The sequence below is a fragment of the Tursiops truncatus genome, chromosome 3 (genome assembly GCF_011762595.2).
Source record: "Tursiops truncatus isolate mTurTru1 chromosome 3, mTurTru1.mat.Y, whole genome shotgun sequence".
In the NCBI taxonomy this organism is placed as follows: Eukaryota; Metazoa; Chordata; class Mammalia; order Artiodactyla; family Delphinidae; genus Tursiops; species Tursiops truncatus.
The window spans coordinates 66,026,984-66,052,574 of record NC_047036.1 but is presented as its reverse complement, the minus strand read 5'-3'; the positions used below and the strand labels follow the sequence as shown (position 1 = coordinate 66,052,574).

The window sequence follows — 25,591 nt, the reverse complement described above, 5'->3', positions numbered from 1 at the left end:
TCCTCCTGAATGTTTAATAGTCTTCTTTTTTTAATATAGAAAATTTTTGAGCAGTGTTGAAGAAAGCAGAAGTTAAAAATATGCCCAGCCCCACATGTGAGCCTTTTTGCACAGTCTGAAAGTAATCTGGGAAGTTACTGAAAGCCCACTTGCTTCTTTAGCACCTGGTTCATTATTTTGTTATGATTGATTTCTTTTAAACCACTGTTTTCAACCTAATAATATTTTAGCTAAAAGTGTTCAGCAATGAATAGATCAAAAATTCATCCTTTTTTTTTTTTTTTTTTTTTTTTTTTTGCGGTATGCAGGCCTCTCACTGTTGTGGCCTCTCCCGTTGCGGAGCACAGGCTCCGGACTCGCAGGCTCAACGGCCATGGCTCACGGGCCCAGCCGCTCCGCGGCATGTGGGATCCTCCTGGACCAGGGCACGAACCCGTGTCCCCTGCATCAGCAGGCGGACTCTCAACCACTGCGCCACCAGGGAAGCCCCATCCTTTATTTTAATGATTCCATAATCCCATTCCACGCCCCAGTACTTCAATTTTTATTTCAATTAGTCCTAAAAAAATTGTTACCACACTCACCTTTCTGTAGTGCATGGGTTGCTATTAAGGTAGAGCACATCCATAAGATGCTCTTTATATTTATCAACATCTTGTCCTAGAAAGAAAAGAAGAAAAACACAAAGTAAATCATAAGCATTCAGGTTTGTGGGAGGCCATACATCACATTCTATTTGTGCATTATAGGTAATAAGAGTACAAGAAGCAGCTCCTCTTGGATTGTAAAAACAGGAGGAGACTTGCAATAGGAGAAGTTGTCCCAACACTTTAAATTATTAGTTTGACTCTCACCCAATGTGGTAGTTACCAAAATAATCCCAGAACCCAAACTGGGGACATATAACAATGTGGATGTGTGGGGCAACCACAACAGGGTAGGCTGTTGGAAGAACAATATAGACCACAGCCTAAGTAACTAGTGGCTAGGAGCTGGCACAAGGAGGGAGGGGCGACCACAAAATCTATTTAGAAACAGGAAGTTGGTCATAGATGGAGCAAGAGAAGATGGGGAAGCTATTGAGAGAGATGTTGCAAGAAAGGGATTCACATCAAATGTGAGGTAGGAGGAAACCTGTTGGTGGTTCATGCACACGGTATCAGAACAGAGAACAAGGATCTCAGTAGGCTTTTTTTGTTTGTTTTTTTTTTATTTTATTTTTATTTATTTATTTATTTATTTTTTCCAATTTTCTTTTTCTTTTTTTTCCAGTAGGCTTTTTAAAGCACAAACTCAATTTAGTTTCTAGGAGGCTGAACAAACAAAATACATATATTATAAGAAGCTGTTAATTACAGAAAAGGCCAGTGCTTGCCATGAGTTTTAAAGCAGTTCCAACTGTCTGAAGGGTAAAGAATGAAAGAAAACACCCTGTACTGAGAGTCAAGAAACCCTGCCCTGGCTTTGCCATTAATTTATTGTGTGAAGACATTTAACAAATCTGGGTCTCAGCATGGTCCCTTCCAGCTCAAATATCTATGAAGCTATCATTATGAGGAGGATAACTACCATTGTTGGGGACCATCTAGAAATCAAAGAGCTAAGCTCAGAAGAACTGCAGAGGGCTATTTGATCTCCACAGTTATTCCCTTCTCAGTTACCTTTAGGACTGTTCTATAGCAGCCATTGTTGATTGGCTATCCTGTAGCCATTCCTCCTTCTCTTTTCTAACAAAACTCTAATTCCATTCTAGTATCTACCCTCCTTCACACAGCCATATACTTTAGTGGAACCTGGGTCAAACCCCAGCCCAAGGGGATGATCCTGATTATTCTATGTCAATTACATTGTTCCCATTTCTTTTGCCAATGACTGGTTTTGGAGTGAGTATATGATGCAATTTTGGCCAATGAGATGTGAGAGGATCTTGCGTGAAGGGGTTGCTCCTGGGAAAGGTATATTCATTTTAAGAAGAGAAAAAAGGAAGTGATGGTTGCTTTTCTTCACTGGACATTATCAAAATAGGATATACCTCGTGAAACTGTTGTATCTATCTTGCACCCATGAGTATATAAGATACCCTCTGGGATGAAGCTGAGAAAGAATCAGGAGAGGCAGGGCTGAAGTGCTCAGGCATTAGACCTACAGCCAACCATAACCTTGAACTTTCTTTATAGTAGATAATAAATTCCTTTATTATTTAAACCAATAAAATCAAGGATTTTTGTTGCTTGTCACTGAAGGCATCCTAACTGACACATATTTGAGTTGGTGCCCTGCATAACTGCCTTAGAGAATATCTAAATTGTGTATGATTTAGAAAACCTAGATTAAAAAGAAGTAAATGCTGTAAGAATGAATCCAAGTCCAATTTGGGCTCAAATTCAATTTCATAATTTATGACAGCTATACCTTTACTCTTGATATTCTTCCCTACCTGATTGCTTTATTATATATATATTGAAATCAGTGTTAGAACCTTTCTTAAAAAAATTATAAAATTCTAGATATGTCCTGAAGACCATTTTTTTTTACCTAATACATTGTATGTCTTATATTTTCCATCAATAGGCCATTTGACAACTCACAATGAAAAGTATACAGTTGATAATCCTAAAGTAACCTTGATAATTAAGTTTATTTATCATATAATTACTGAGATATGCTAATAGATGTTGTTACACACTAACTGGGAAATTATGTTTCTACATTTCTTTTTTATTAATAAGATACCACAGCAAGCAGGAAGTATATACCCATATCTCAATACTATAACAATATTTCAGGGAAAAATTAAGATATCAATTTCACATACCCTACAGTTTTCAACAAAATGAAATTTCAGATTGTATCATACAATGCTATTAAAGACAGTGTATTCCATGAGTACTAACTGAATCCAAATAAGAAACTTTTCTGTAATTGTGCTTACAAACAATAATTTCCTATTGTCCTTCAAGAAAAAATTTTCTTAATTGTTTTTCTTTTTTTCAGGAAACTTTTATAAGCTTAATGTTAAAAGTCTATTTCCAAAATAAAATTTTAAAAAATAATAATAATAAAAAGTCTATTTCCATTGTCAAATAGCCCTGAATTCAAGTTCCAAATCTTCTGCTTATACTCTGTGATTTTGGGTAAGTTACTAACTCTCTCATTTCCAGTAGCTATTTAATAATGAAAAGCAGTACAATGAGAATTGATAAAAGAATGTATATAAAATATAGCTCAGTGATACACAGCATATTCAGTACTCAATATTTATTATTAAAATTTCTAATTGAAGCTTTCTACCAGTGTTCTCTTCCTCGTTTCATATCACTAGTAGTAAAAAGAAAAGTATTTAAAGCTCTTAGATTTGAAAATTATAACCTGGGTTACTACTATAGCTGTGTACAACTTCATGCTCACAGTAAATTGTCCTATAACTTATTTCTATGTGCTCTGAATCATTATTTAGAAACATGTTTTATCTCCTGTGTAGAACAGTAGGCTTCCGGAAGGCAGAGCCGGTATCACATTCAGCTTACTAATTCCCACAATATTTCACCCACAGTGCCAGCTTCAGAGTAGACCCTTGAGGTAGGTTTGTTGACCAAATGTGTGACCAATGCCCCTATTTCCTATTCAGAAATACATTTTGAAGAGAAGTGTCAACAATCTCTTTAAACATGGGTGAGTGGGCCAATTAACACCTGAAATACATTTAATATTTACTGTGACTCAGTAATATCTGATGTTTGTCAATATCTAGAGTGTTGGCTCTTATAACAAAACCAGAGGGGAAGATGTAATCCTGACCAGGAATGGGTCTTCTGCATCCTGATCTCCTGTCTAAGGCAGATACTCAAAAGTCTAACTCTTTGTGCCATACTTCATCCTCATAAAAGTGGCTTTTTTTTGAGGGAGGGGAGGAAACAGTTCTTCATCTATATAACAAGTATACTCATCACTTGCCCAAGTAAGACTGTCCCTAAGACAAGGCTAGGGAAGGAGCCAGTGCATTAAAAGTGCAAGGGAGAGATCAGTCATGTTTTAAATATATTTGCAAAAATATGTTTAAATAAGTTGCCAACATTTAAAAATTGGAGAGTTCACACTAAGTCCCAGATCTCTGACTTCTTTTGGAAAATCAGACCTGGCAGCTCAAGGTCCATATTCTAGCTGGCCAGTCATCAGCACTAAGCAGGCAGCAGCCTCTGGCCTTGGCTCCGTGCACTCAAGCTTAGCACTGGCACCGCTTGGCCTCTCATCCATTTCCACTCCATATACCTCAAATGCCCAAAGTTCTGACCTCAGAACTATATTTCCATTGCCTCTTCCTTAGAGTCCAGGGATGTCATTCCGTTTCTCTAGTTTTTATAAGACTGTGTTCATGGTCATGGTTGTTAAACACACCATTTGCCTTCTTTGATTTTACTAAATGAGAAACTTTCTGGAGCTTCTTTGTTTTGAGCACCACTCCGACCCCCATCTCTATTCTTCTGCTCTTCTGTGTGTGGGTCTTGTAAGCATTGTTTGTTAGTGATAACGAGTCTGTCTGCACAGAAAGACCTGGGAGATATGACAGCCAGTGCCTATATTTAGTCTTCTATTCCAGTGAAGTCAATGAGAAGAGGAAAAAGTCATTGAACAATCAAGTCACAGCTGACTGAAGCTGTTTAATTGCCTGGGAGACACAAGAGACAAGGTCAACAGGAATCCTATCCATAAGAGATGTCTGCAGAGGGGATAACGGTCAGGCCGGTGATGGGCTGCCTCAGAGAAAGAGAGAGCCAAGGTTCTAGTAAACAGATATTTAGCATTCTCCCTTGATCTTGGGGAAGCTCCACTGAGCAAAGGGTGACTTAAGGATGCAGACACAGTGGTTTGTCTTCTAGTTTTTGAATTAGTTACCCTAGACAACCAATTGTCCAGGATACCTCAGCCACAAAGTAGATGTAAAGAGCATTGTCTATCATGTTGCTACGGAGTGCTTTCTCAAAGGAGGAAATGCTGTAATGCAGAGAGAGATATCATGGTTTAAACATGAAGTGTCATGAATTTGCTTCACAGGAATAATGGCACCATGTGGATATACCGCTAACATGTGACTGGATTCCTGCACCTGGACTTGGCTAAGCTTTTTCATGTCATTGCTCCTTAGCACTGCCCTGTTCTCTGCCTGGTGAACCTGTTCCTCCTTGATCTACAACACATTGCACTCTCCACTCCCATTCTCATGCTCTATTTACATCATAGCACATCTCCCCATTGTATATGTATATTTGGGAATTGCCTTTCTCTGCCCTCCATAATATAAGCTCCAGGGATGTAGCCTTTGATGTTTTGTTCACTGCTGTATCCACAATGCCCAGGACACCCAGTAAATATTTGCTGAATGAATGAATATGCCCATTTTGTACATAATTGGGTGCATATTTTACGCTATTTGGTACCTTACTTTCTTCACTTAAAACACAGTTTATCTCGGAGAATATTCTGAATCAGCTAATACAGTGTGTCTGTGTCATTTTTAACAGCTGCATAGTTTTCCCCTAGATAAATGTAGCATCGTTTATTTTACCAGTTCCTGTGATGAGTCTTTAAGGTGTTTCCAAATTTTTCCTATGAAATAATGCTGCAAAGGGCATCCTTGGCCATTTGTTTTGGGTGGCATTCATACCAATGTCTATATGACAATATCTAGAAGAGGAATTGCTGGGTCAAAAGGTATATAGAGTTAAAAAAATTTTGATAGCTATTACCAAATCACTTTCTAAAAAAGATGAACCTATTCACATATATGAGAGATCCAGTTTCCCCACAACTTGACCCAACACAAACTTTCATTAAACTATTTTTATCTTTACGGCTCTGATTGATGAAAAAATGGTGCAGAATATCATTGTTGTTTTAATTACTATTTCTTTAACTATGAATGAAACGGAGCAATTTTTAAGATGATGTTAAAACATTTATTTTTCTCTTTCTGCCAGCAGCCTGCATAAAACATTTGCCACTTTTTCTTTTTGATAGATTGTGGTTTAGTTTTTGTAAAAGGTCCTGGCATATCAAAAGAGTTGTTAGTTTTTTGTCTCTCATATGTTGCTAATATTTTCCAGATGTGTTATTTGTTTCCGTGTAAATAATTTAATTGTTATTGGTCAGATTTATTAATCTTTTCTAGTATGGCTTCTGGGTTTTTACATTTTCCTTAGCGTGGGTTTCACCTTTTCCTTAGCACGGGTTTCCTTACTCTTAGCTTATTATTTTAAAAATCTTATAATTTCCTCTAGTTATTTTTTTAAATGTCATTCCCTACATTTCATTTTAGATCCATCTTAACTTTATTTTGGGATAAGAGATGAGGTAACGATTGACTTGTATTTTGAGTGAACCAATCCATTGTGCCCAATCCATTTATTGAATAATTCTTCATTTCCACTGAATATCCATGTTCGTTTGAGCCTGTTTCTGGACTCTGTCTTCTGTTCAATTAAACTAGACAATTCTTTTTCTATTTAAATTGAAGTATAGTGGATTTAAAATATTGTGTCAGTTTCAGGTGCACAGCAGTGATTCAGATATATAGAAATAGATATACACATATATATATATTCTTCTTTCAGATTCTTTTCTATTACAGGTTATTACAAGATATTGAATATAGTTCCTTGTGCTATACAGTAGGTCCTTGTTGTTCATCTATGTTATATATTGTTGTGTGTATCGGCTAATCTCAAATTCCTAATTTATCCCTTTCCCCTTTTCCCCTTTGGTGGCTCTAAATTTGTTTTCTATGTCTGTGAGTCTACTTCTGTTTTGTAAATAAGTTCATTTGTATTTTTTTTTTAGATTCCACATACAAGTGTGAAATTAGACAATTCTTAAAACAGTATGTCCCTCTCTAACACATTTTGTAGGTTTAGTAGGAAATACATGATTTGGGTAATGCTGTTATTATTAAGATCATAGAATTAGATCAATATGAGCCCCAGGGATATATCTTAACACCATTTATTTGTGGAGTTCTCATTTATCAAAGCCCTTTCACAGGTATTCACCCTTTTGATGTTTATAACTGCATATCCATTTAATAGATTTTTGATACCAAATGTCTAAAAGTTGTGTCTAACCTGGTTTTCTCAACTAGGAAATGCAACTCAAGCTTTCTGATTCTAAGCCCTTTCTGATTCTAGTGCTCCTTCCACTACACCACAGGTAATACCAGCTCAGTAATTTAATAATAAAAACATTACAACATATATTATATATGTGTTTATCATAAACTATGTAATCTCATGTTTATAGACATAAACACCTCTTAAAATTCTTAAGAAGAATGAGATAGGATGTACACAGAAAAAGGAAGGATGTATACAGAGAAAAAGGTAAACTTAAGTGTAGATCTGCATTTACACACTTTTAAAGATGATAGATCTATCCAGAGGCATTTCAGGGAAACACAACAAACAAACAACATTAGATAAAGATGCTTTGCACTGACCACTGAAATAGAACCACCCCTGGCACATTCAGTGATAAGAACACTGCAGTCAAATACCCTGGAGAACATATACATAATATAAATGTATAAATGTATATATAAGTAATTAACCACATTTAGGCTAACAGAGGAAACTGGCAAACGTTCACTAACTGAAGTGGAGCTTGGCCAAGACATTTATCTCTACTTCTCCTTGTTCTGATTCCAAATCAGAGAGAGTACGGGCCTTGTGTTTTCTGGTAAAGTACAGACCTATGCAACAATCAGCATGTTTTCTCATACCAGAGCCAGTAACCCCCAACAATGAGTATTTGTGAGTCCTAACTTGTTTCTCTAGGTGGGTGGTGGAATAATAGCCTACTACAGTCATTCATTCTCTTCCTCAAAAGAACCATGGGTCTGGAGAAGTTCTGTTCAGTCACAGGGCAATATCCCATTTTAAATACAGTATCTAGTGATGTTTGTCCATGAATAAAGTCAATAAAAATGTTTGAATCCCACTAGGCAAAAAGAGCTTAGTTATATGGCTGTTGGGTGACAGTGCTGGTTGATCTTTGTGCTCTCAAAGGCTCTGATGTTCAATTACTGACCAATCATTAACCACAAAGTATTTAAGAGTAATAATGTGAGGAAAGAAAGAACAATGACTATATCTTTAACATTAATCATATTCAGCCTTAAATTAACTTTTTAGGTCCTTTCCAAACAATTTACAAGGGTGCAGATATAGGTATCTTAGGATAGCACAGGTATTTCCTTCCAGTTTGTAGGCACAGGGAAAAAGAAGAAACCTATGTTTGTAAACATATATAAATCTAGGGGGATTCTTTTCAAACTTTAAATTTGAATTAAAGTTAAAATTAAATTTAAATTCTTTTTAAACTTGAAATTAAAAGCAGGAGATACAATTTAGGGCTAACTTTATATATATATATTTTTATCTACTAAGGAAAACAAAGCGAAACTTTGAATTCTTACACAAATCTTTAGCAAATGTCTTGACTCTCCTCCCTCTTCCCACCACCCACAAGACGAAGGACCGTGGACTTCCTGCTGGAGCAAGTAATTGCTCAGCCACTTTGGAATCCGTGGAACCCTTTGCAGTTTAGTTGGGACAGGCACATACAATTGTAAAATCTTCCTCTTTTCACATAGAACTCAGAACCTGAAGTCAGCCTCCGAGACCTTCTGCTTGATATGCCCTCACATCCCAGGTTACATACTCCCCAAACTGGCACAGATTTTATCTCAGAAAACTAGTTGTTGCTTCCATTGACGCCTTCCTATTTTTATATTAGACTCAAAACATCCCATTTTAGGTCTTTAGAGGAATATTTTCACTGTAGGATTGGCACAATTGCCAAGCAGTGTTTAAAAGAATTTAGGTCACAGCTTTTAGGAGTCAAAAAGGAAGGGAAAGGGGATCAATTAGATGTCAGAATTGGAGATGGAATAGATCATTAAAACTCTGTTCTTCCAAGATAAAGCGAAGAAGTAGGAGAGTCTAAAATGTAGCACTAAGTGGCGGCATCAACTCTGGGCCGCATTCCCCCAAGTCACTAGCTCAGTCATTTCATAAATATGAGCTGAGCTCCCACTATGGGCCGGGCCCGAGCTAAAGCTCCTCATGCAAAGATTTACACTCACAGCCCCTAAGGTCTGCGCTCATGGAATCTATCAGTCCTTTCAATGGCAATTGTTTGCCACGCTAGACGAACTCTTTAGGACGTATGGAAGGTGATTATCCTGCAATTGACTAAAAGTGATCTTTAAAGTCAATATATGGATCACAGGATAAACTCGTCTCATATTTCTGCCAAAAATGTTTGCTTGGAGTAAATCTTTACTTCTTTTCTGTCGCAAGGGGAAAACTCCTCCTACCACGCCCAAGAAGCAAGGCAAAAAAAAATTCAAATGGTTTTTTATTTAATAAGTGTTTAGCGCCGTCAGGATAGAAGTCTGGTCGGCTCCAGCAGCCTCTCGGAGCCTAAGCGCTGGGTGCGCCGCCGCTCCGCTCTCCCCGCCCCGCCCCTGTCCCGCGGAAGGACTAAAGCCACGCCCCCACTGGCCTCTGGGCGGGGACCCAGGCGGCGCCCCGCCAGCCTCTGCGCTGAGCGACTGCCGGTCCCGTAGTGCAGCTGTCTCCGAGCCCAAGAAGTCACACCCGTCTCGGGCCGGGAGCTGAAGCCCCAGCCCACGTGGCGGCGGCTGATGAGCCCCGGCGCTGCGGGAAGCGCCTGGTGCGGTTCTTCTCTTCGCGCGGGCTGAGGCGTGAAGAGATGCCCCCCGCCCCAGCCTCTCTAAGGGGCTAGTTCCTCCGCCTTCCCTCCCAGCACGCCGCTTCAGTAGGGTTTGTTATCGCTTTGGGGATTTAAACAATGGCTTAAAAGGAGACGCGAAATTTAGTCCAAAACCTTGAAAGGAACCCGGCCGGTCCGCTCCCGGCTGTTTGCGTGCATGTGCCCCGTCTCTGTTCCTTTCTTCTTCCCTTTCTCTCCACCGTCCCTTTCCTTCCCTTTTCTCCTTTTTCCTCGCGGCGCCCTCCTCCCAAATTTCCACGTTCGGCGAGTGTTGTGGAATTGAGGAAATTTAAATGTTGGATTAGGGTCCCTTCTTAGGCAATGGTCTGGGGCGGGACCCTAGCTTTGGGTTTGAGTGGTCGTGGGCCTTAATAAAATTTCCAAAAGTAAGGCATTCTGTATGATCTTTCTTAAAGTGACGTCCAAGATTGAGCGCCAAGCCCCCCGAAACCTGGATCCTCCCTTGGCCACGTGCGTTAGTCCACCAAACTGCAGGCTTGGCCCAGAGTGCCGCGCATGTCCCAGCTGACTCGGGAGAAGGCGCTTCGGCCCTTAAAGACAAGTCTTTTTCCTGGGCCCTCCAAATCCCTAGATTTACGTCGCAGATTCCGAAGTAGAACACTAACAACTAAAGGGGAAGCTAGGGTGCTCCATCCTTGAATACATGGCTGTGAAAGCGGCTCATTTGGTTTGGGGTGGCGGGGGGGCTCGTTGTCCTCCACATGTGCTGCATTTCTCCATCAGGGGGCGCCCACACCCACCAAGAAACTCCCTATTCCTAGACATCTGGGTTCTGCAAGCTCGAAGCACAGCAAGTGGGGGTAGATCCGAAGGAGCGCACCGCCTCCCTCGCTCCTCCCTCCTTGCCAGCCTCCGCGGACAGAGGAGGCAGGGATTTCACACTAGCCATTCATTTGTCAGCCGTGGGGGGAGGGGACGCAGGAGCGAAAGAGACCAAGCAGAGGCTGGAAGAGGGGAAGAGAGGCAGAGAAGATGGAGACAGAGAGGGAGAGACAAAGATGAGAAACGGGCACAGATAGCGAGACTGTCCTTCCGCCTGTGGGTGTGCGCACCGCGGGACAGCTCTCCAGGCGCCGCGTAGATTTCTCCTCCCTCCCGTAGCATCTCCCGGGGACTTGCAGGACTTGCTACGGCGCAGCTGGATCCGAGAGCAAATAGTTTAAGCTATGACACTAGTTTTCTACCTCGCTCTCCGCTGCCTAACCCACTGACTGCTCCACGCCTAGTGACACAGACAGTGAGCCTGGACAACCCTGATGCCCCCCAGCCCTCACGCACCAGGGATGTAGACCGGTGGCGCCCACGCCTCCGCAGGGAGGTGGGGCGCTCCAGCCGAGGGCGTCCCCCGGAGCTGCCGCCACTCGCTCTCCGCCGCCGCAAGACCCGCCAGTAAAGTTGCTCAACTAGGGCCGCGGGCTGGGAGGGGGTGGGGAAATGGAAGGAAAAGGAGGACTGCAGTAGTCCGGGCGAGAGGGCTGGTCCTAGAGGCCCCAGATTCGGGTCCCCGCGCCACCTTTGTCTGAAGAGCGATCTGAGCGCTGGTTTGCTCGTTGAGACCAGAGCAAAAGCCTCCACTTCGCTCCTCAGGGTGAGATAAAATTCTTGCACATCCCTACTGGTTCGGGGCAAGCTTTTCCCGCCCTGGCGCCTCGCAGACCTCCGCGTCGCTCCAAACACCCCACCCCCATCCCCTGCTCCCTCCCGGCCGGCTCCGGCGCACCGCGCGTAGGACAAAAGAACCCAGGGGCACCGGAGAGAGCCTTGACAGCCCCCGCGTCGCCGAAGAGACGCGGACCGGGGACCCTGCACCTCCCCGACCGGACCTCCTCCCAGACCGCCCGCGGGCTGAGGGGGTCACGTCCGCGCAGGTCCCGGATCGCCCTGTCAGAAGCTGCTTGGGAACAGCTTTCCAGGAACGCCGGGCACTGACCACACATCAGGGGCCGGGAGCCAGGTGGCCTGCACCAAGGCGGCTTCGGGGACTTGTATGTGAGCAAGTCTCGGTGGTCCCCATTCAAACTTTTGCCTCGAGCAGGTTAAAAAAAAAAAAAAGAAAGAAGAAAAAAGGATCAAGGTGCCACGGGTCCCTCCTCTCCAGCTCAAGACCCCACGACGTTTCTAGGGGTTCTCTGCATTCCCTTCCCTCCCTTCCCCCAATTCCATTTGTCCTTCTACTCCCACCCCACCCCGGGCTTCTTTTGTCTGGATCTTTTTCAGCACCAAGGTTCCCCTGTATTCTTCTCTCCAAACATCCTTCTGAAAGTTACCTGCATTTTTTACAGTGCACATATTTTCTTAATTTCTCAGAGCTAGTTCTCTTAGCTTTAATTAAAGCCTTCTACCAATTACAACGTACTTCTTTTTTTCTAAACTCGATTTTTTTTCCTATAAGTTTTTCTTTTTCTTTTTTTTTTTTAAGGGGGAACAAAAGAAACGTGATTACCTTGAAAGGCGGCTTTACTGCAGTTGAGGGGAAAAATTCACCTCAGCGCTGCGCGAATGGGCTCGGCGTTGCCGGGGCGGGTCACATAGGAAGCGCGGTGGCCTGGGGAAGGGTGCGGGATGGTGCTGGAGGATGCGGGAGGATGCGGGGCTGACCGCAGAGCCCGGTCCCAGCGCCTGTCCACAGCACCTAATGTTCGCGGCTGTTGCGCCCGCCCGCCTGGAGTTCCTCCCCAGAAAGGCTCGGGGCAGCTCGCCTGCAAGTTCAAATGCGGGTTGTGACACCCATCATCATTATATCACAGTACCGTCAGCACCGAGGAGGAGACTCAGCGAGGAGGAGGAGGAGGAAGAGGAGGAGGGTTCATTCACAGGCTCCTCGAGCGCTCCGCAGCTTCAGCCACTCCTAAAAGCCCAGGCTTGGAAAGCAGGCAAAGGAGCGGAAAGGCAGCTCCCCGCGCTTGCGGTAGGGACCGCCTGCCTCCCTCCCCAGGCACTCCCACCTCTCGGCGTTTCTTCCTGACAAGAAGTACCAATCGGCTTGGGGACAGCAGCGCTCCCCATTCAGCGACTCACTAAGTAACATCGCGCTGTGCGCAAGGAAACCACTGCCTTCCCACCCCTCCCCACCCCTGCTTCCCCGCCCCCCGTGCTGCTAGTTCTGGGTTAGGGGAAAGGAGCCCCCAGGCTCCTGTGGGGCAGGCCAGCACTAGACAATTGAGTACCGTCAGTGCTTCTTGGGAGCAAATGAAACTCTGTAAAATCAGCAAAGAACTTGGTTACAGTGTGTTTACGCGGCCACCGAGCCTGCCTGTCCCATCTGAGGGAAGTGTCAGGCTCCTGGCTTCTGCCAACCTGAAAGAGACACTGAGAAAACGAGATCCTTCTGAGACCTAGAGGGAAAGCGTAAGAATTCCCCATTGCTTTCCCCGGGAGCTGCCCAATGGGGAACCCAACGTCATTGCGCAATCTACAAAGACCCCGGTAATAATGGGCCGGACAGGAAATTCCCCGAAGCAAATCCCTTGTCGGATTCAAACAGATCCTCTTCCCCTGCCACAAACCTACAGAAGTCTAGATTCAGCTTTCTTCTTTCTTTCTTTCCCTCAGTGTTTCAAAGTGCCCCTCATGGTAGAACATTTAGCAATTTTTCTGAGTAACAGAGGTTCCTTGGATATATCAATCACCATCCTTGTGGTCAGGAAACGGGACCATAATCTTTCATGAGTTTATGTGATTTTTATATCTAGCCAGGTCCACCCGACTATGTAAATAGCATCAACACATGGAAGAGTCCCCTGCATTGTGTTACAAAAGACTTCCAATAGGACCTGACAGAGCAAGGGTCAACCAGTTGACACAAAGGATTTCTGCCCCTTAGAAAAGAGGGACTTTGTATCTTACTTTTCTTTGAAGTCAAGTATTGAGTTTATACAATGGAAACAAAATAAATCCAAGGTGCGTATCAGTTTAACACTGGGGATACTGGAATGGAGAGCAAACTTTTCTTTCTACACAAATATGGAAGTATTCCAAATATGGAAAATGAGATAATTCTTCTCTCTGAAGTCCCTACTTATAAAATTATATCAAACACAACACCTCACAGAGTGATGATTAAAGGAGAAAGTCCATTTTCACTCTGAATTTCTTTGAGTAGGTTGGCTTAAGCTCATACTTTAAAACTTGTAGCAGCCTAGACTCTTGTTGTAATGTTTCTTTTGAAAGTTGTATGTGTTCTGCATGATCATAGATTTTAATTAATAAACAGGTAGAAGATTTGTTAGGAGAACTTCAGTCCTCAAAATGTGCATTATTTATTTATCTGTCTATCTATCTATCTATTTACCTATCTATGAGCTCACTACAGTGAACGATGTAACTATTAATTCTAGGATTTGGAAATCAGCTTATTTGTTTTCAAAATGATTTATTTATTCTTAGTACAGTTATTATACGACCATTTCCAACATTGAGATTCTAGTCCATTAAAATATATTTAGAATAACAGAGTCATAGAACAGAATTGGAGTTCAACCTTTACGTTTAACAGATAAGCAAACTAAGGCCCAGAAAGTGACTTTCCTAAAATTACACGATTAATAACAAAGCTGTTACCAGCACACAACTCTTGACTCCTGGTCCAGTGGTCTTTTCAGTGCTCCTCATAGCATCTTTATGACCGAGATGAGCTCACTCAGAAAGGGAGAAAAATGAAATAAAAGAGTCTTTATTGAAGTTTATACCCAGGCATTAGGTTAGATCTTTCTCTGAAACACTTCAAGGTATATATTATTATTCTCATTTTTAAATTTGAGTGAACCTAGTTGAGTTCCAAAGAATTTAAGTGTCCTGCCCACAGCCACTTTTTAAGTGGTAGATCTCCCAATCTGAAAAGCTTATTATCTCCCCATTACCCTGTTCTCCCTTCATAATACAGTTAAGTAAAACTTTTCTACAAAGGAGACCTAGAGAAGAAACAAGAAACTAATAGCAGATTAATATCCATTTTCAAGCAAATGTTAATGGTTAACATTCACTACAAATAATACCATCTGTACATAATGGAACATGATTAAAATTATGGGTCAGCTACTCCTTATATACTGAGATATTTTCCTTTATCTTGCCAAATGTGTTTCTCCAGCCCTCCAACGTTTTGGTTCCTTGTAGTGCCCATAGACATTACAACTCTCGATTGAGTAGTTCTACGGGGCAAAGGCACTTTCTCAGGCAGACATAACTAGTCAGAACTTGGACAAAGTTGAAAAGCTTTAAACTGCATGCCTTTTCTTTACCTTGGCTTGTAACATTATTATTTAGAAAATTAAATGCTTCTGCAAGCTGTCAAATAACCAGAATGAAATGACACCCCTGAATATCTGCTTTCTTTCTCTAAGGCAGATTTCGCCCTCTAGCTATGTATGATAGAGAAAGAACAAAAAGGAAAGCATACCTGGTACATCCAGGATAGAGTCTACAGCTGTATTATTTCTATGTAACTCTCCTTGAGGACATCTTTATCTTTCTTTCTTTGTTTTTTCTTTCCTTCCCTTCCCTTTCTTTCCTTTCCTTTCCTCTCTTCTCCTTTTCCTTCCTTCCTTCCTTCCTTCCTTCCTTTCTCTCTTTCTTTAATCAAGAAAAAGAGAATGAGAGAAAGTTATTTCTTATTCTCCTATGTCTGAAAAATCATCAAAAGTTCTTGAATGAGAAAATATATATTTGCAGCTTTTATAACTAAAACTATATTTGCCCAATACACTTGTCTGAATTAAACAGTAATTAAAATATCATTCTGTGCATCCCCCTTTAAATCATGTCCTTGTACTGGGGATGTTCTGTATGTAAACTCCATGGTCCCAGGTGTAGATAAAACAAGCTCTTCATTCCCAGCGCTGGTGTCTACAAGAAACCAGAAGCCAGAAGCTACGTGCCTTGCTTCATTGCCTTGATCTTGTCTTTAGGAACTTGGCTGAGGTCAGAGGGCAGCCAGCCAAAGACTTAGAGAAGAAAGGTGTAGATGTCAGGTGGGTCTCCAGAGAATTTCATTATCTTTATCTAAACCTCCTTCTGAGGTCCTTTAGGATCACATTTCAGTCTTCTCCTTTTTTATTGATCAGGTGAAGTGTTCTTAGACATCGTATTATCTGTTGCTGCACTAGGAATGACAAGGTTCCAGTCCCATCCACACTCCGAAAACAGAGTTCACATTTCAAGTCCCTGATCTGGCTGATCCTAGGCACAATGAAGCAAATATCCTCTCTGGGTGGTGAAAGAATGTGAAAGATTAAAAATGCACCTTTAATGAATTCCAAAGACCCTAGAAAAAGGAAGTCAACCCTTTAAGATTGCTTTAAAAAAAAAAATTTACAGATTAGGGAAAGACATTTTACCCAACACTTCAAATCTTCTTTGGTTTCTAGGAAATGCAGAACTATTCAATAATATAAGGTCTTTGTTGCTTTCTTTAAAAAATAAAAGAAAGCCTACAAAAGGCAAAGTGATGGTGACAAGCTTATTACACTTTAGCCTGAAGTATATAAATTACTCAGAGAAATTAAATACAGACAAATATCCTTAGAAAGCCATGAAGAATGCGATTTTTTCCCCCAGAAATCAGATACCAAGCCTTTGCTCCCCGACCTCCAAATCAAAATGTTACAGTAAAATGTTTCTTTCAATAAAAGAGTTCTTTTTTTTTTTTTTTTTTTTTTTGCTGTAAATGTCCTGTTCATGGTTGGGTAGATTTCTCCAGAACTTAACTGGAAGACCATCTACATCATGACAGAACTATGCAAGCCAAAGCCAAGTTCCAACATGGAGTGATGGGAAAGGCTGGGCTGCTGAGAGGAGATGACTTCATTGGGGAGAAGGGAGGCTCTCTGAGTAGGTCCACGCTGCAGCCAAATGGCTCAGCACATCTGCACTTGCCCTGGGGAGGCTGCCTGGAGGAGAGTATCAAAAATGCCATCGTTTTTGTAAAGGGAAAGATCAAGGCATAAATAAAGCAGTCCAACTAAATTGAGTCAAAGATAGCAACCTTAGTCACTTTCTCAATCTCTTTTCTTTTCCTCCCCACAGACTGACAAGTATAAGGTGTTTTTTTTTTTTAAATTTATTTTTATAAAGCATCTGTCTGACTGAACCAAGGCAAACCGAAGAATCTTGTTTCTGAACACAAGGAAGCGGTAGAGATCTTAGAATCTATGCGGCAGGGCAGAGAGCAACGCAGAGGTTTTCTTAAGAGGCAAAACTTTAGCAGTTGCTGTGTATTTTCAGTGAGTACCAGGCTCCATGTATTTAATTAGAGGACAATGGGACCCAGAGGACAAGAAACTTAATGAAAGCACCATGGCTGGGGCAAAAAGCCAACATAGCATCATTACTGTCTCCTGTGAGCAAAGGTGGAACTAAGACAGAAAACAAAGGACGTTCTGCAGAGTGAGAAGAATGTTTGGAGGACTCTAGTACAGGTATCAGAACAGGGAGTAGAAGTAACAGCAGTTATTTTTATTCTATCAGTAAAAAGAATTGAAGGACGAGATGAATGTCAGGGACTTTAGGCTCTTGTCACAAAATATGAGTGATCACATTTTAACCCTGTGATACAAACGAGATTAAGTATTTGCTATAACTCATCAAGAAAAAAAGAAGAGAAGAACATCTATAGACTCAGCAAATACCTGTCACAAACAGACTGCTCTCAATTTCGCTTCTATTTTCTTTGCTCAAGTCCACAAACATTTACTGAGCACCTTCTATGTGCACTGTTTTAGACCTTAGGTATTCAGGAATAATTCAGAAGGTAAGAATTGCTTCCCATCCTAAAGAAGCTTATAATTTCTATAGAAAAAAATTAATTTATTAGAGTAGTCAAGCTTATGACCTACATAATGACAAATGAACTTAGAGGGGGAAAAAAGTATTTGTGTGTGTGTGTCCTTTGCTGGTTCACTCAGCCATCATTTAAAAATATGCCACTGGGGGCTTCGCTGGTGACGCAGTGGTTGAGAGTCCGCCTGTCGATGCAGGGGACACGGGTTCGGGCCCCGGTTCGGGAAGATCCCACATGCCGTGGAGCGGCTGGGCCCGTGAGCCGTGGCCACTGAGCCTGTGTGTCCAGATCCTGTGCTCCGCAACGGGAGAGGCCACAACAGTGAGAGGCCCGCGTACCGCAAAAAAAACCAAAATCAAAAACAAAAAAAAACACGCCACTGACTACAAATAGATTAGGGAAGAATCGTAGCCCAACAAATCTATTTCCTTTACTAGAAAATCTCTTCACACACACATTCTACTGACATTGAATCCTGGGCATTAATCTAGTTATAGATGAAGAAACTGTGTTTCTTACTTTTCCATTATAAAAACAGTTGGCTCGATGATATGTACTCAGAATTCATTTTAAGTTTCTGAAAGTCTTCCAGAGTTGATAAATCAAACCAAAGTTAAAAAGTGGATGATCAAGTGGGGTTTATCCCAGGAATACAAGGATTCTTCAATAATCGCAAATCAATCAATGTGATAAACCATATTAACAAACTGAAGGAGGAAAACCATATGACCATCTCAACAGATGCAGAAAAAGCTATTGACAAAATTCAACACCAATTTATGATAAAAACCCTCCAGAAAGTAGGCATAGAGGGAACTTACCTCAACATAACAAAGGCCATATATGACAAACCCACAGCTAACATCGTTCTCAATGGTGAAAAACTGAAACCATTTCCTCTAAGAACAGGAACAAGACAAGATTGTCCACTCTCACCACTATTATTCAACACAGTTTTGGAAGTTTTAGCCGCAGCAATCAGAGGAGAAAAAGAAATAAAAGGACTCCAAATCAGAAAAGAAGAAGTAAAGCTGTCACTCTTTGCAGATGACATTATACTATACATAGAGAATCCTAAAGACTCTACCAGAAAACTACTAGAGCTAATCAATGAATTTGGTAAAGTAGCAGGATACAAAATTAGTGCACAGAAATCTCTTGCATTCCTATACACGAATGATGAAAAATCTGAAAGTGAAATTAAGAAAACGCTCCCATTTACCACCACAACAAAAAGAATAAAGTACCTAGGAATAAACCTACCTAAGGAGACAAGAGACCTGTATGCAGAAAACTATAAGACACTGATGAAAGAAATTAAAGATGATACAAACAGATGGAGAGATATACCATGTTCTTGGATTGGAAGAATCAACATTGTGAAAATGACTATACTACCCAAAGCAATCTACAGATTCAATGCAATCCCAATCAAACTACCAATGGCATGTTTCACAGAACTAGAACAGAAAATTGCACAATTTGTATGGAAACACAAAAGGCACCAAATAGCCAAAGCAATCTTGAGAAAGAAAAATGGAGCTGGAGGAATCAGGCTCCTGGACTTCAGACTATACTACAAAGCTACAGTAATCAAGACAATATGGTACTGGCACAAAAACAGAAATATAGATCAATGGAACAGGATACAAAGCCCAGAGATAAACCCACACACCTATGGTCACCTTATTTTTGATAAAGGAGGCAAGAATATACAGTGGAGAAAAGACAGCCTCTTCAATAAATGGTGCTGGGAAAACTGGACAGCTACATGTAAAAGAATGAAATTAGAACACTCCCTAACACCATACAGAAAAATAAACTCAAAATGGATTAAAGACCTAAATGTAAGGCCAGACACTATCAAACTCTTAGAGGAAAACATAGGCAGAACACTCTATGACATAAATCACAGCAAGATTCTTTTGACCCACCTCCTAGAGAAATGGAAATAAAAACAAAAATAAACAAGTGGGACCTAATGAAACTTAAAAGCTTTTGCACAGCAAAGGAAACCATAAACAAGACAAAAAGACAACCCTCAGAATGGGAGAAAATACTTGTAAATGAAGCAACTGAAAAGGATTAATCTCCAAAATATACAAGCAGCTCATGAAGCTCAATATCAAAAAAAACCCAAACAACCCAATCCAAAAATGTGCAGAAGACCTAAATAGACATTTCTCCAAAGAAGATACACAGATTGCCAACAAACACATGAAAGGATGCTCAACATCACTAACCATTAGAGAAATGCAAATCAAAACTACAATGAGGTATCACCTCACACCAGTCAGAATGGCCATAATCCAAAAATCTACAAACAATAAATGCTGGAGAGGTGTGAAGAAAAGGCAACCCTCTTGCACTGTTGGTGGAAATGTAAATTGATACAGCCACTATGGAGAACAGTATGGAGGTTCCTTAAAAAACTAAAAATAGAACTACCATACGACCCAGCAATCCGACTACTGGGCATATACAGTGAGAAAACTATAATTCAAGAAGATTCATGTAATGTTCATTGCAGCTCTATTTACAATAGCCTGGACATGGAAGCAATCTACGTGTCCATCGAGAGATGAATGGATAAAGAAGATGTGGCGCATATATACAATGGAATATTACTCAGCCATATAAAGAAATGAAATTGAGTTATTTGTAGTGAAGTGGATGGACCTTCATACAGAATGAAGTAAGTCAGAAAGAGAAAAACAAACACCATATGCTAATTCATATATATGGAATCCAAAAAAAAAAAAGAGGTTCTGGAGAACCTAGGGGCAGGACAAGAATAAAAATGCAGATGGAGAGAATGGACTTGAGGACACAGTGGGGTGGGGGGACGGGTATGCTGGGACGAAGTGAGTGAGTGGCATGGACATATATACACTACCAAATGTGAAATAGATAGCTAGTGGGAAGCAGCTGCATAGCACAGGGACATCAGCTTGGTGCTTTGTGACCACCTAGAGGGGTGCGATAGGGAGGGTGGGAGGGAGATGCAAGAGGGAGGAGATATATGGGGATATAGGTTTATGTATAGCTGATTTACTTTGTTATAGAGCAGAAAATAACACACCATTGTAAAGCAATTATACTCCAATAAAGATGTTTAAAAAACAAGTTAAAAGGTGGAAGGAAAGCATTAAATGTCATTCTAACAAGAAAAGAATTCAAGGAAATTGCTCACTCCAAGGACACTAGGGCCCTTGGTTGTTGAACATGAGTATCAAATGTAGACATTAAAAAACTAGAAAAAAGAACATTGTGCTAAAAACTGTTATTCTTCTTAGTCCTCAGAAAGTTGAAATAATTTTATTTTAAATATAGTATCAAATTTAGTTTCACTCAAAACTGCAGTTGTGAATGTATAATGGCCCTTCCCGTGCCCTATTTCTGCAACTCCTTTGGGGAATTTTTATCTCTTTTTCTCTCTGTTGGTAGCTGCCTGTGACTACCTCCTCCTTCCCATACCATTTCACAAAATATTTATTTTTTTCCCCTAGTTTTATTGAGATATAATTAACACACAACATTGTATAAGTTTAAGGTGTAAAATGTGCTGATTTGATACATGCATATATTGTGAAAGGTTTACCACAATAAGCTTGGTTAACACATCCTTTAACTCACATAATTACCTTTTTTTTGTTGTTATGGTGAGAATATTAACACTCTACTCTAACAGCAACTTTCAAGTATACAGCACAGTGTTGTTAACTATAGTCACCATGCTGTACATTAGATCCCTGGTACTTACTCATCTTATAACTGAAAGTTTGTACCCTTTGACCAATCTCCCCCCATTTCCCCCACCTCTCATCCACTGGCAACAACCAACCTACTCTCAACATAAAAGGCCATATATGATAATCCAAGAGCTAACATCATACTCAAAAGTGAAAGGTTGAAAGCTTTCCCACTAAGATTGGGAACAAGACAAAGTGAGAGTGGTTTGCCCACTCTCACCACTCCTATTCAAAATAGTACTAGAAGTTCTAGCCATGACAATTAGGAAAGAAAAAGAAAAAAAAATGTATCCAAATCAGAAAAGAAGAGGTAAAATTGTTTCAGTTTATTAATGATACAATCTTGTTTATAGAAAATTCTAAAGACTTCATCAAAAAACTGTTGCATTAATAAACTAGTAAAGTTGTAGAATGCAAAATCAATGCACAAAAATCAGTTGCATTTCCACACAGTAACCACTATCTGAAAAAGAAATAAAGAAAATAATAGCATCAAAAACAATAAAATATTTAGTTAAGAATAAATTTAACTGTGGATGTGAAAGCTCTATGCACTGTAAACTAAATGACATTAAGGAAAGAAATTGAAGAAGCCACGAATAAATGGAAAGATGGCTTGTGTTCATGGTTAGAAAAGTTAATATTGTTCATACTACCCAAAGATATATATAGATTCAATGGGATCCCTATCAAAACCTCAATGACATTTTTTAGAAACAGGAAAAACACAATGTCTATCTTAGCTTGGGCTCTCGTTGAGACAAGCCCTGAAACAAGGATTTGAATGCAAGTAGTTTATTTGGGAGGCAAGGCCAAGAAATGTCTATAGAGAAGTAGGGAAGGAGACAGAGCAGGGAAGGAAGCTAATGAAGGGTACATTTCAAGTAGATTGTCACTACGGGCAACTGGAGCTTTGTCCCACCAGGGGATGCTGAGAAACCATGCAGAACATGAACCTCAGTGGTATCCCATCTAAGAGAGAGGGAGCTGGAATATTTATACACCTGTCATTGGTTGAGGGCTTTTCCAAGGGGGTAAGTCTGCCACTTCTGCATGGGTGCAGGCAGACTGGGCTCTGGTGGCCAGAGGAAGCTCTCAGGTTAAATGATGCTGGGTCTGCAATGAGAAGTTGGTCCAGCATGCACAGAAATGATAACAGTAAGTGGATACAGGTGGGGTACCAGTTACTGCTGCTGTAATTCTCCGTATTCTAATCACCACCTGCACTGGCTAGGACTGCAGGGCTGACAACAGGTTTTCTACCTGGGTTGGGGTAAGATGAGATGACAGTCTTAGGATATCAGGGAGGAGTGTGAATCCATCCAGAAGCTCCTCCTTCTTAGGCCACTTTCCACCCACACCAGCATCATCCCTACTGCTACCTTTCCCACACCCAGCGCTGTCTTAACAGGATCCCCAGCCTGAATCTCAGTGCCTCCTCTCCCGCCCACAGATCTAGGTTGACTCCCTCATACAACTCAACCCCCAGGAAGAACTAGCCAGATGAGGCCCAAAAATTGCTGTCCTGGAAATCGTAAATGAATCTTAAATTCATGGAAGTTACAGTCTAGAAGGACTATAAATTCACTTTCTGCAAAGTCCTCTTACTTCAGACGTGTAGTCGCTGGTGGAAGTTCTGTGAGAACAGGGCCTTTATATGTTAGGTTCACGCTGTACATACAGTTCCTTAGCCCAGTGCCTGACCCATAGTAGGTGCTCAGCATATATGTGTTGAATAGATGTGGAATGAACACTCTGCTGAGTGTGTTCTATGCCCTGAGAAATAAGGAAGGTTGGGGCCAAAATGTAGCAGGCAGGGAAGATTCCCCATATCTACCCAGCTCCCCTTTTTTTGGGCCATCTGTCCTCACCATGTGCCATCAGCAGCCCTGACTCCACCTGGGCCCCAGTTCCAGGGGCCAAGAGAGCCCCTTTTCCTCTTGCAGTTGAGGAATCCAAATCCCCAGCAAACCAAGTGGAAACAGTGGCTTCATTTTCGTAAGGGAATTGTAAACAATAATACCATTAATTCTGCCCTCCTCAATGTATACTCTCAATGAGTAGGCGCCACATGACTTAAAATCTTTGAGACAATGTATTCTGAGATCTGAAAGAACAATTTTACCTTATTCATAAGTAGAGACTGGCACGTCAGACTGTAAACAAAATAGGAAAGGATACCTCCTGTGGGAATGATAATTGTGTCCTTAGAAGCGGAGGAAGTGGAGAAGTAGAGATCAAGAATGCCCACACCTGAGCAATAAGCCAGAAACTCGATTGTAATTGGGAATTATTTCCTAAGATGACTCAGAGATGCCTAACGAAGACAGAAGGTACTGATCACAAATAGAATATCCTGAGGGAGGACAGTGTTAACTTGGGAACAGATGAGTAGATGATGTTTGGAAAACAGTGGGAGAGTAGTAAAGAGCAGAGGTGAGAACAAAATTAGGTTGCTTAAAACCAGGTTATTTGGCAGACTCTACTCAGTGAGGTGAAAAAATAAAAATCTGGAAGTTATTGGGTTTTATTTTTCCAGTCACTACCCAAACTACTATATCAAATGTCCCCTTCACATTGAGAATAAAGTTCTTGAATCTTGGGCAGATTTCATAACAATCTGTACACTTTTCATTAATATATGCCTGTTTTTACAGAGTTTAAAATGCTAACCTCATATAGGAATTAAGGTTTTCTTTCTACCAAAGCTTCTATTTCTGTGGCTCGAGGGACATGAATCGGGGAGGGGAGGATGTGACCCAGCAGGCTGCTCTGAGACCCTGCTTTTGGTCTTTTCCTGGCTTCAGCATCTTTGTTATGAAATGGCAGAAGAGAGGGTGAAGGAAAGGAACAAGACCCTCTTACTTAAGTGGCTGCTGTTATAATCCTCTTTGGAATCATGAAAGCTTCCTTGGATAACAGTGACTGACAGCTGATGCCCTTGGTGTGCCAGGTATCTCAACTCTGGCCACCGAGGACACATGTATACTTTCCAAAAGTCTCTAAGGGACATCCCCCTGTGCAATTCCCTGCCCTAGGAGATGCAGCTGTGCTTCTTTCACCCTCCTCCATTTGATCTCAGTTGATATGCCCCATATCCCCTGGTGTGGTGGTCCCCTAGTCTGACAGGCCACCCTTGGGACACCAGCAAGGCAGCTTAGTGCAGCTACTTCCTGCTCTGTTACTTAGCCCATCAAAATACTCCAAACCCTGGTTCTTCCCAGACCACACAGTGGGAACACAGGCTACCCATGCCCTCTGTCCTTCCAATCACTTCTCTCCAAATATCTTTGCTCCTGTTCAGGTAGGTACAAGGATGAGCAACAAATCCACTTCCTATGCTGAGTTCCACTTCCTGCAGACATCCTGAATTTCTGTGAATTATTCTCTTGTAGCCTCCTTTTTATTTCTCCCTTGAGGAGAAGAGAGAAAATAGACAACCCTCTACACACACACACACACACACACACACACACACACACACACACACACACACAGTGAAACATAGTATAGGTGGAAAGCAGTGTGAGAGATATCAGTGAGGTGAACAACAAGTTGTCAGGTTGTCCAGAGATGCAGCCATATGTATCTCATGGGTGAAAAAAAGATTTGCCTGCAAAGAAAGGAATTATAAAAGCCTTTCCTCCAGTCTCCTCTGCCATAGCCCCTTGGTTTTCTTTCTGTGCCCTTGTGTACCTGTGTGTGTTCATGAGCTTCATATCCCAGACCTTTATGTCTCATTTGAATAAAAACCTTCTAGGCATTCCAGAGATTAGGTAATCCCATACCAAATTCCAGAATTTCTTCTGATTCACAGCATTTTGGCAACTCCATGAAAGTAGAAGAGCTCTTCCTCTGGTTCAGCAGTACAGGAAGAGGAACACTGCCAAGCTCCTGAATTCAAAGGGCAGGTGTTTGATGTAGGGAAGCAACGGGAAGGTAGTAGTGATCTCAGTTCAGACTCAGGCAAGGTAAATAGGTTCCCGACATGTCAAGTAGTTTCTGATCTGTTTCAGATAGAGGAATTTACTAAGCTTTAAGGTCTTAAAAGTTGAGTGACACATAGAATACAAGAAAGTTGCATAATGGAAAGACCATTAGAGTCGAAGTCACCAGATGGGGGTGTACATCTCAGTTCTACTACTACGTACAAGTTTTGTAAACTTAAGGAAGCCAATTGACCTGCCCGAGTATTTTCACTGGCCATATGGGGATAACAATATCTATACAACAGAGGTGTTAACAAAAAGATTTG

The 25,591-nt window shown here is 41.3% G+C and overlaps 2 protein-coding genes across 3 annotated transcripts in view; both read right to left on the bottom strand.

Annotated features, from left to right (window-relative positions):
* VCAN (versican) overlaps positions 1-12,285 on the bottom strand; it is a 114,105-nt gene extending 101,820 nt beyond the window's left edge. For both annotated transcript variants that reach the window (XM_033852984.2, XM_033852985.2), the window contains exons 1-2: positions 12,251-12,285; positions 585-660 (exon numbers count right to left, since the gene is read on the bottom strand). In XM_033852984.2, coding sequence (XP_033708875.1) covers positions 585-654 — 70 coding nt within the window. In that variant the 5' untranslated portion in view covers positions 655-660; positions 12,251-12,285. The remainder of the gene's footprint in view (positions 1-584; positions 661-12,250) is intronic.
* XRCC4 (X-ray repair cross complementing 4) overlaps positions 1-25,591 on the bottom strand; it is a 389,471-nt gene that overhangs the window by 11,217 nt on the left and 352,663 nt on the right. The window contains exon 8 of the transcript XR_012330745.1: positions 585-660. The gene's annotated coding sequence lies outside the window, so the exon portion shown is untranslated. The remainder of the gene's footprint in view (positions 1-584; positions 661-25,591) is intronic.